The following is a 12,117-nucleotide window of genomic DNA, read 5'->3' on the forward strand; positions in this document are numbered from 1 at the left end:
GTCTCTTTCTGCTTTGTCAGTAATGGAAGAGGACAGTCGTTTCCAAAGGGCCCATCTCTCAGTTCAACAGTTTATTGCAAATTAGCTTCATCTTCCGATGCTAAGTGCTTTGAGGCACGGGAAAAACAAGGCAAATAATTGTGTGATTTCATTTTCTCATGAGGCAGATATCAGATATCTGAAGGGAAAAATATAATATCAGCTGTACACACATTTCTGCCTCAGAATGTGTTTGGTATCTGACTCAGAGATCCCACCTGCTGATTGAATATCAGAATAGTTTCTTTTCACAGATCGGTAACAAATGTCCTGACTGATGAGTTTGTGCAATGGAGTGTTTTCAGTGACACAGACTCTTCAGAACAAGTGTGAGTAACATAAAGCCATGTTGAGAAATAAAGAAAAAGCCTGCATTGCACAACAGCCACATTTTTTGTAGATATTTCCAAACTGAGGTCAGAATCTGCATTATTTGTTTCACAGCCTTTTGGCAGCTGCTTTACAAGGTCATCAACAAACAAACATTTGTACAAACCGTGTCTACATGTAGCCTTAACACCAACACACTTCAGTGCATCCTGAAAGACACTCACGTGAGTTTTTTTTTTTTTTTTTAATGATAATAATTATAGTTTTGGTCTAGTTTTGAACTGAATTTGCTTTGCTTATTTTTTCATTTTCTCCAGAGAGGAAGAGCCACAGCAGACTCACTGAAATGCAACCTATTTTGTTTGTTCAATTGATTTCTGCAAATGATTACCAAAAGGAAAAAAAAAAAAAAAAAAACAAATAAGCCCTTACAGGAATACTCTTCTTTGTCACTGAATAATAAACATAGAAAGGCCTGACAATGCAGGGCCATGAAACCACTGAAGCACTGATTGCCTTGCAAAAAAAAACAAAAAAAAAAAAACATAGCCGTTAAAAAGAAAGACTACTCTCTGTGTTGTGTTATTTCGCGAAGTCATTTCAGTGATTCATTGAGTTTATTCTGCAGTATAAATCGTACTCATACATACGCCAATGCAAGGTGTTTTCAAGGTTATTTTAAGGATCTAGCGCGTCATATAAGGTGTTGTGCGTGGCCACTTCCCCTTTTTTTCTGTTCCCTGTGAGCCTGAGATTGTAGCTGGAGGCTGGAACAGACTTGTGTAAATCATTGAGCAATCTCTTTTTGCCTGTGAAATCCACAGCTCTCTGAGTATAACAGTGTTTCAGTCTCCAGGATCTGCTTCTGCTTGGCGGTTCAGGGTAATGAAGATAAAATGCACCTAATAACCCGAAGCTGTGTCCTATTTTTGTGGATGCATACAGTGACCTTCGTGAAAAGTCTAGGTAAGACCAAGGAGTTCAATTCATTTGTGGTCCGTTTCATCTTATCATTTCATTTATTGTTAAATGTTGTGTTGTTGTTGGTTTTTTGCCGTCTCACAGACTGTACACTTGAACAGTTTATAAACAGCCGTCTGTATGATTCAAATTTTGACACAACTGGTTTGGAAGCCAGCTACCCTGGTGGAAAGCAAGTGAGAGTGGGCTGCAATGTGGGCTACAGCGGCTTTTTCAAACTGATCTGTGTTGAGGGAGCCTGGCAGTCGAGAGGCACTAAATGTCAACGTAAGTTTGGAAATAAATACTGATCGTGCCAGTATGAATGGTGAACACTGCATCAGTACATTCTGTTAAATGGACATAGTGTCATGGTTTGAATGAGTGCACAGTGCCAAAGTATAATTGTTAACTATATATTATATGATATAGTGTTACATAAAAAATGGTGTATTATTATTAAATGGAACAACCACTTTCTGAACAGTATATGTACTCATATTCTCTCTCATTCTTACGTTATAAGCAAGATCATGTGGTCATCCTGGTGATGCCCAGTTTGCAGATTTTCATCTGGACAAGGGAGACGACTTTGTTTTTGGGTCGGAGGTTATATATACCTGCCACAAAGGGTATGAAAATATTTATAATGGCACATTAATGTTGTTGTTTCCTATGTAACTTTGTGAGTATTCTGCTGTATCTCTGCAGTATGCAAATCTGGCTCTTAATGAAGCATTTCCTTTTTCCACATCATACATATACATTCAGTTATCAAATGGTCAGTCGCACAAACCGTCGCCGTTGTATGGCTGAAGGCTGGGATGGAGTTGTTCCAATCTGTGAAGGTAAGAGCTGAAATAAAGGATCTTATTCATTAGGTACCTGACGCTCAGGGGAAATGTCACTCTGTGTTTATTTCTGTGTATATTCCCTCAGAAATATTGAAAAGCTTTATTGCTTACCTGCATTTACATTTGAAAGTTATTTGGTCATCCAATTTCTTTCCTTATCGTGTTTTTCCTTCCAGCCAAACAGTGCCCAGTGATCCATGCGCGCAGTAATGTCTTTGCGAATGGGGACCTGGAGGAAGCAACCGTTGGCAATGTTGTTCGATTTAGCTGCAAATTGAACAATGAAATCCTCGTTGGGTCATCAGAGATCTATTGTGAAGAAAATGGAGAGTGGAGTAACAAAGATCCAGAATGCAAAGGTAAAGTGAGCTGTCCGATATGAAAACAGGAGGAGCAGGAAAGTCTTCCTGTTAAGAAAAAAGAAGATATCATTAAACATCTGAAAGAAATAGTTCAACATTTTCTTGCGTAGTTACAGTTAATGACAAGATCCATACCACACTCATATTGGTCCATTCACTGTGGATTAATAATATAGTAATATGGTATTACAGGCACTAGATGGCTATCTTAGCTTAACACAAAGACTGGAAACAAGTGAAAGCAGCTAGTTTACCTCTGTCCAAAGGTGGGGTCACCGTGAAGGTGCTGGGAGGAAGTCATTGCACTATCCAAGAAACTGTCCGGCACACAATGCTTTTTATTAAAAGAAGACCTTTTATTGCAAGAAGAGAGCAATTCAACAGTTAAAATGCCTCTCATATTCTTCTCTCTAAACCTATTTCCTACCCAAACACTTCACAATCATGGCCTGATCTCAACATCAAGGTTTCAAATATGAATTAGCAAGCAAGACTAAGAATTTAAAAAAATGAAATTCCCATTTTCTTGTACCGATAAACAGAAAATGTGGGGGGAAAAAATGGAACTGAAACCAAACTGGTTCTAACCACCAGTTACTTCTGTTTTCTGAGTTTTCTAAGTGTAACAAAAGTATTACATTGACCCACATTCAATACTTCCTATGTTTTAAGGAGACATAGTCTTTCAAGAAGCATGATCATATTTATGTTTCTCAGGAATTCTTGCCTTTACTTTGACAGTCAAGGTGTGACAAGAAATGAGAAAGAGGAGCATCCAACAAAGTTCCCCAGCTGCTCTCAAACTGGGAAACACATGATCACTGTCTTAAATTATGTCAGTTTTTCAAATTCTACTGGAAATGTTGAGTTTCATTGAAAGCGAGAAAGAACATAAAAGAAGAATTACCAGACTGAATTAAGATGTATAACCATTCATGGTTATTGCCATTAAATTTAATCCCATACACAATATTTGACTTTTGAATAGTTGTATTCTTGCTTGTGTGTGTGTTCTTCTACAGAGGTAAAATGTGAAAAACCCCCAATTGAAAATGGTTATGTGCCTGGAGATGCCGAAGAGTATAAGGAAGATGATGTCCTGCATTTTGAGTGCAATCCTCAATACACACAGGCTGAAGCCAGACCTTCAAAATGCAAAAAAGTAGGCATGAGAGCAGAGTGGAGCCCCACACCTTTGTGTGAACGTAAGTATAAACTGAGTAATCCAATTAATTGGTTATATCACACTGACTAGTTAAAATTGGTGCTTGATGGATTGATGTCATGTTAGTATAATCTGCCTTCTTATAAATAACTAACAGATTATATGATTAATTTCCCAACAAATGCAGCAGTAAAATGTAAACTGGAGGGGCGGCTGCCGGCAGGAACCAGGTATCAACCAAGTTCCAGAAATTTGTTTTTACCTGGTGAAACACTTAAAGTCATTTGTGGAGACAGGTACTGGATTTCTGAACGACAGCACATCTCAGCAGTGTCGACATGCAAAGACGACGGAGAGTGGAGCATCAGACCAATATGCTATGGTATAAAACTACATAGCCAGATACAGATTACAAGATATTGTTCTTTACTGTGTGATGGTTCATGGACGTGGAATGATGATCATGAATCCAATCTCGATTTGCTTAAAATACAGAAGTCTTTCTTTTATTCTAGAGGTTACATGCACTCAATACGACCCACTTGTGAAAGAATGGTATTCCTCTTGGAATCATCCAGTAAGAATTGGTAACTCTTTAAGATACAGTTGTTACCCAAACTACAAAAGCACAAATGGCAACAACTGGGCCAAATGCACCAGAGATGGGTGGACACCAAAGCCACTTTGTAAAGGTATTGTGAAATTAACCTTGTGTTGTGACATTTCTGTTCATTTTGTTTGTGTATTTGTTGAGTGGGGAAGGAGCATTTTGTCCTGCTGTCCTGATTTTTTTCCACCAAAAAGTACCAGGAACTAAGAGCTTCTATCCTCTGGAACAAAATGCTAAAGGCCTAACTAAAACTCCATTTTCTACTACACAGAGTTACTTCATTATATTAGAATTTGATAGTGACTGCAACAGGATTTATTTGCCTTTTTCCAGATACAGTAAAGTCAGCCTAATGCTCTCCTGTAGACCAAAAAAAATCTTCATGTTGCCTGCTACTCCAAGGCCCTAAACTACAAGGCAACGTCACATTCACTCCAATACACAGGCCTCACCCCAAGACATAAATACAGAATTAAGATTCACATTCAAAAAGAGGCAAAGAAACCCGTTGTTCAATGCACAAACATCTCCAGGGACTCAAGAAGCTTTTTAGGAACTTCACTTAAGTTTCAACTGCAGGAACTATTGTCTAATTTAAGTTTCTCAGCCATTAGTTTCCACCCATTAAAGTCTTTACTCCAGGAGTAATGGATGGTCCAGGAACCATGTGGGACGAGTTTGCATGCTGAACATCTCACGGGTGCAACAACTTTAAAGCTTTCATTCACACAGTAGGCAAGCAGTGGGGGTCAGCAGTATAAATATCAGGACTAGAGATACACATTTCTTGCAATGTTTGCGGACGTTTAAACCAATGTGTAGTGGACTAGCTGTTTGTTTCCTGACTCTGAAAATAATACCAAAATAGCCAGCAGATCATTTCTATTTTGTCTGCAGGTGTGTCACTATTCTCGTTTGTCTCTGTTTCTACCTATATTTACATGTGTACCAACATAAATGTGAAATAAATGTGTACAGTAGTGTATAACTGCTTTTCTTTTTTTCAGAAATAACATGTGAGAGAAAGAACATCCCTAATGCAGATATTGTAGGTGAATACAAGCCGGAATACAAAAACGAAGACCGCGTCCATTATGTCTGCAGGGAGGGTTATGAAGGAGAATTTCATCAAACCTGTACTCAATATGGCTGGCGTGGGGAACAATATTGCAGAGGTAAGGCAGTCCTGGCCAACACATTCAGTGCTGGCACATTTTGTTTATTTCTGTTTTTACATAGAAACTCCCATCTGATCTTTTTAAAGTGAGCACAACAAGGGTGAAACTAAGTTCTACTCTACTGTGCTGCAATTCATTCATTCATTTTTTTATTTTTATGCTGTATGAAAGCCTTACCCTTCAGGAATTGACATCTTTACAGTGGTTAGTGAGGACTGACTGCAGATTACATATGTGTCCAATCTTCTGCCTGAAATGTGAAAAACATGTCTTGTCAAAGCTCAAAGCCATGACGCATGCTGATCCTAAGTCAGTACTTTGATTAAATCATGGCTACACTGAAACAAAAGGCTACTGTTGCTTTAATATTTTCTTTGTATCCATTTGGCACAATATCAAGGTTTATGCATGATTTCTAGATCAATGCTCAACAACAGCAAATTCAGTTTTAGAGTTATCATTGGTGGCATAGGAGTTACTGAAAATGCACGGTGTTGCAGTCAAAAGCGATTACTTAGGACCTAAGTGCTGTAATCGCTGTTGTAGTTCATCGTAAGAGGGCGCCATTTTGAGGGTGGAGAGATCAATGTCTATGTATGTATACCACTTTTACTGAAGGTGAAAGAGCTGAGTATCTTACTTAACTAAATGATCTGAGTCTGGTGTACCAACTGTGATTTCCACTTACCATTCAGTGGACAGACTAACGCATTTTGGTTTCTGGGTTGTTTTTTTGTTTTGTTTTGTTTTTCAGAGATAACATGCAACATAAAATATTATGAGAATGCAGAGATTGACGGATATGCTCAGAGCCTATACAGATACAACGACGTGGTTCATTATACCTGCAATCGTGACCATGAGGGACGTTTTAATCTAACTTGTGGGAAAAAAGGCTGGATCGGGACTGCACAATGCACAAGTAAGAGAATACAACACACTATAGAGTTAAGAGGATTGTCTCTTCCATGCCTTTGGATGGGCATGGGTATTATTATTCATGCTTATGCCACAATTAAAGATACTTTTAACAGGCTCGCCCAAACTTTTCAGGCTTGATAATTCCAATTTTCTTGAGGAGGTGTCTTATTTTGTGATTCCACTGTTGCAGAATATCAAACTGATACAGATTTTAAACTGATATTAATCAATGTTAAATGTACAAGTTTGCACTCCTTAATCCTGATGACTTGATGGATTAGTAGGGACAGCAGCTTCGTGCCTTTTGAGAGTTTTGTTTAATGTTCCACATGAATGTGCTCATTCTGGAGCACTGGAAGATATTCAGTTCAATTAAAAATACGGTATTCATCTCTCAAGGGGCCGCTTGAGGTAAGCAAGCATGCAAACAGAAGTACACATGGACACTTTATGTACACATTAAAAAAAAGTGTGTTAAACAAACAAATATGACATATGTTAGAAGACACACGAGGAGTAGGATAGGGTCAGAAGTGCAGGTAAATTATCAGCCAATACACAAAGTAAACTGACCATTTCTTGTAGTGTGACGGTTCACAAGTCTAGTGGACTCTGGAATAAAAGCAAACTTCCTTCTATTTGTTTGACATACAGGCAATCTAAAACACAATCCTGATGGCAGCAGCTTAAAGTAGTCAAAGAGGCCATGTGTGGGTTCGCTGATCATCTGATACGCTTCCTCAGTATGAAGCTGTACCAGAGATCTTCATGTTTGTCCAGTCATTCTGGAGCTGAGGTTGATGAAACTTTACAGCTGGCTCTTGTCATTTTGACAAAGGGATGTAAACCAGCAGATAAATGAAGGGAGGAAGAAGAATGAAAGAAGAAGAAAGCATTGTCAATATTCTTTGAAGGAGTTTAGTGTATGTTAACAGTAAAGACCCTGTTGAGTCTTTTTCACAACGACATCTGTATTTTTATTAAATCTCAATTTGGACATCTGGGGTGCATTTCAGGTGTACGGTGTGAAAGACTTCACATCCCCAACGCATACATTATTGGCAGTGCCAAGAGCAGTTACAGCCACAATGAACAAGTTCACTATGAATGCATGAACAACGCTGCAAGCCGTTTTACTGTTACCTGTGACAGACGTGTTTGGACTGGGATTCAGAACTGTACAGGTAAGAAAATACAACTACAACAAATAGAGTTTAAAGAATAACTACAGTTTGACTGGAGTTTGTCTGTTTTAACAGTAATAAAAATAGTAAACCTAACATTTACAATGACAGGGAGATTGAAATTGCATTATTGGTGTGATTAATATAAATAAACAACAGATTAAAGAGCTGAATTGCTGTTACTTAATGTCCCTCCGATCAAGACAGGCACATCTGCTTGAAAATGCGGAAACGCTGAACGCGGCTCATCAAGGCACAATGAAGATACTCAACCGTTTTCTCTCTTGTCTTTACAAGATTAAGAGCACAGTGGTGCTTTGAGCTAAACGTTAATGCTAGCATGCTAACATACTCACAATGACAAAATTGACCTGTGGCTGTTTAGCAGGTAGAGCATGTATAATGTTAACTGTCATAGTTTTGCATGAGAGCATACTAATAAAGGATGTCCTTAGTTTTTCAGGTATTTGGTGATGAAGCAAAGTACTGGACAAACCAAAATTTTGAGCATGTGATGGCGCTATGAAGGTTAAAAGATCACCAAAGTGTTTTGGGCAACACGAATATCAAATTTTATGACAATCCATGAAAGTTGAAAGGTTTCAGTCTGGACCAAAGTGGTGGACCAACAAACAGACAAATATTGCCATCCCTCATCCCTACAGCCCTCCATTAGCATGGAGAAAATGTGTTGCATCTATCCTTTGACTGGTTCTGTCTGAATAGAACTTCTTTTTTTGTGCAGCATGTCCCATAGCTAAAGTTCCAAATGGATTCACAATTGGCCCATACAATGACAAAGTGTACTACACCTGCAAAGAAGGTTACAAGCTCTCCACCAAAGGCTGGTGGGCTGAAGCCACATGTAATGACGGCGTGTGGTCCAGATTCGAGCAGTGCATCGGTAATTCATCTTTAATGGCTACTTGTAACCAGCATGAAGCAAACTGGCCACAGTGGCTCATCTATGTAGGATATCTGGCTAATTATGGCTGATATCATAAACCTAACTGTTTGTCATCTTATCCAATATAGAGAGAACAAAATGTGGAGAAATTCCTGCGATTCCTAACAGGGAAGTGACAGATCAACAAACTGTTTACGGACATAATCAAAGTGTTGAAATCATTTGTAAGGAAGGATACCAAGCTACTGTCAAAAACTTAACTTGTCGCCAGGGAAAGTGGCGTTCAGAGGACATAGTATTCAAAACCATCTGTATACGTGAGTCATCATTCTTACTTCATCAGATGTTAATATTTGTACAGAGAATCCAGTGTAATCTAATACTGCACATTTTCATCTCTTGCAGCTATTGCCAATCTCTGCAATCCCCCACCTCAAGTTGAGAACGCTGTTGTCATGACGCCATATAAAAAGGAATACCTGTCCAACTCTGAAGTAACTTATGAGTGCCGTGATGGGTATACAATGGAGGGAGAAAGAACACTGCAATGCAAAGATGGGAAATGGGAGGAGAAGATCATTAAGTGCACACGTACGTACATCCAAAAGCATTCCCCAACATGGCACAGAAAGCTCGAGGAAGATTTTCATTTTGAAGCAAAGTTATGTAGCCTGCTGACTTTTCATGTCATACTCTGTGTCAGCGAGCGTAGAGGGAACACAGTGGCATTAAGAAGTCTGCTGAAATTCAAAATGTGATGTAGAAAACACTGCTGATTTTTAATTAATGTAGTAAGATTTCAGCTCAGAAATAACGTCTTCAGAAAGCAAAACACTCTGCACTCCAATGTGTTGTTTTTTCTTGTTTACAGACACACACGTGAGGCAGAGTACACACTGGTTTTAGCTTCCAGATTGGAATTTATTGAAGGAATAGATTAATACATAATACCGCTAAAACTTGAATCCAGTGAAACACATTGAAAGTCTCAGATGACACATCAGGTCAACAACCCTGTTTCTGTTTATAGAGCTAATTTGCAACAGCAAATATGTTGTGGTTATGTAATTCCAGCCACAGCACATTTGGCTAATACTGATAACTGCATGTAACTGGAAAGACGCAAAATGTTGACACTGAACGTAACAGTAATATATTCACTGACTACGTGTTTCATTTGTTGTCCGGCAGAATATCCAGTCTTATCGCTACCATATCTGCTCATAACAACTACAGCATGATTAGACTTTTTTACGGTCATGGTTTGGTACTTACAGCTCTTGTTTAAGTTTAGGAAAAGGGTTACGGTCTTTGTTTTATATGGAAAAAGAGTGAAGGGATTTGACACACAGCATGAAGCCATGATCTTTCCTTGACTTGAACTGAAGTGCTGATTGTTGCCAGACTCAGGCTGTGAACCCCGAATGTGTTTGGCTCTGTGCCTCGACCACCTCCATACAAATCCTTTCTGGTGCACATAATTCAAACAGGGATTTCATTTGACACCACAGCTTAACCAGAACAAATTTGTATATCAAACTTCTTTCCTGTGAGACAGGTTTGGACAGGTTTTTTTTTTTTTTTTGTATTTTCAGCATACTGTGACAGGCTCAACAATGAGAAGCAGACAATGAACTTTATCGCAGATCAAGAAAGATATTTGGAGGGCGCTGTCATACATTATCAATGTAACACACATGGGGTGGAAATTGAAAGTCCATCTTAATGCGATATAATATGTAGGTTGACAGAGTCGTGAGTCATTGTAATCATTCCCCATCTCCACACTGAACATAGAGAGTCCCTTCATAGTACAACTGCAGTGTAAAAGGTGGCGATCAAAATCCACTGCCCTCATCATGTGAACAAGTACATTCCAAAGATAAGCCAAAGCTAAATAGGCTCCAACAGTCTTAGTTAGCTAAATCAAGTAATCTTTATCCTAGGTAGATTTATTTCTGCCAATGCAGCTAACAGGACGTTTCCCCACAATGAGGGAATTTCATACAGTACAGGCCATAACACTGGCAGATTTTCTGAATATATTATTATATTATTGATTTTGTCCCCATTTCTTACAGCATCGACATCTCTTCAGAGCTCAAAAGAATGATTACAGCAACCCATAACTCTTTCAGCATGTATGTCACATTATAGAGAAAAAGAGTTTTTCCAGACAAGATATAGATTACATTCATGAAAATATATAAACTGGTCAGGGTATGTTAGATTTCACCATTTTACACACTTCAGAGTAGCACAATTTGTATTTTTAATACAGGTACAGCAACAGTAGTGACTGAAAGGTTACAGGAAAGGTCATCAGGACTGTTTAAGACAGCTCTGTTACGTAGTACAAACTGAAATCCTTTTGGATTTTAAATGAGATGTTATGAGGACTGCAGAGAGACTGCAGATGAAAAGTGGTACCATGCAGATGTACCATGGGGTGAGAAATGAGAGCTATATTGACAGTTGACAGATGTATGTTTCAGTAAATCACTGCTTTTTTTAATATGTAACATCTCACGAGGAAAATCATAGTGTTCACACACCACAACACCTGGTGCTTTGCCTTAAAGTACAGCATATGGACCTCACAACACCATGAGTAAAAAACATGAAAAAATAAAATATGCCTGCTTAATATTATCCTCCAAAGAATCACACAAGACAAAGACACATTTCCCTTATATTTGTCAGCTCAGATTGGGTCAAAGTTGCTTTGTTTTATTGCAAAAACTCAACCAGTTATAGAAGTGGATGTTTGCTTTATACCCACTGCATGCTGAGATGTGATACTGACCACAGACATTTTCTCATACAGCTCCCTCTCAGGAACAGTGATGCTGATTTTGTCCGAGGGCCAAGGAAGTCTCAATAAAGAAGCCAAAAAAGAGGACTTTTCAACGATATCAAAGAAAGAAAACTGCATTTTCTCTGTGTATTATTCATAGTGATGTAGCGTCTCATACATAATGCTTATTCCTGATCCATATAATCAGTGGAAATGAGTGAATCAGTAATTTGTGTGATAATGTGACCTGAAATTATGAAGCTTTGTCATATTGAATAAAAGAGGAGAAAGAAAAAGGCTTTGTTTGCTGTATGTATGTGTTAGGGTTTGCTGCAGTATGATGGTGCAGAATTGCAGAAAAAGTTTTGAAAAGTGTAGCTTGTTTGTGCGGAGCTTTCTTACAAGCACAGAACCAGTCAATTCACATATGGCTTGATTCCTACAAACAAACAAAGTTTCAAAAGAGGTTTCAGGCTTTCAAAGCATGCCAGGAAAACTTTTCTGTCAGTCGCCTCTCAATAGCATGGCCTGCTTCTTAAGACACTTGTTTTCAGAGATGGGAAAGTGCATTTATGAAAAATCTCGGAAGGCAAAGGAATAGCCTTTGTCTAAATATGAGTACAAGAAATTACAGCAGAAGCACAATACAGACCAATCTCTACAGATGTTTTTCTTTTTGTGAGAGCAGTGTGAAGACATAAAGATCCCACTTAATATAAAGTGGAATCTTTATTCATTAATCCAATCTTTTCATGTCCAGAGTGACAAATTAGCTAAACACAGTACAGGTGTCAACCATAATTTCTCTTG

General features: G+C 38.4%; 1 protein-coding gene across 1 annotated transcript; it reads left to right on the plus strand.

Annotated features, from left to right (window-relative positions):
• Positions 1-575: 575 nt before the first annotated feature.
• On the plus strand, positions 576-11,603 carry LOC143318143 (complement factor H-like). The gene is made up of 16 exons (XM_076726156.1): positions 576-593; positions 1,219-1,335; positions 1,435-1,617; positions 1,856-1,961; positions 2,101-2,177; positions 2,360-2,542; positions 3,568-3,750; positions 3,898-4,092; positions 4,226-4,402; positions 5,328-5,495; positions 6,253-6,420; positions 7,436-7,603; positions 8,349-8,507; positions 8,639-8,827; positions 8,916-9,101; positions 11,338-11,603. The coding sequence occupies exons 2-16, from the start codon at positions 1,266-1,268 to the stop codon at positions 11,355-11,357; spliced, it is 2,232 nt and encodes a 743-aa protein (XP_076582271.1). The 5' UTR covers positions 576-593; positions 1,219-1,265; the 3' UTR covers positions 11,358-11,603.
• Positions 11,604-12,117: the final 514 nt, after the last annotated feature.

This window comes from Chaetodon auriga, chromosome 3, assembly GCF_051107435.1.
Source record: "Chaetodon auriga isolate fChaAug3 chromosome 3, fChaAug3.hap1, whole genome shotgun sequence".
In the NCBI taxonomy this organism is placed as follows: Eukaryota; Metazoa; Chordata; class Actinopteri; order Chaetodontiformes; family Chaetodontidae; genus Chaetodon; species Chaetodon auriga.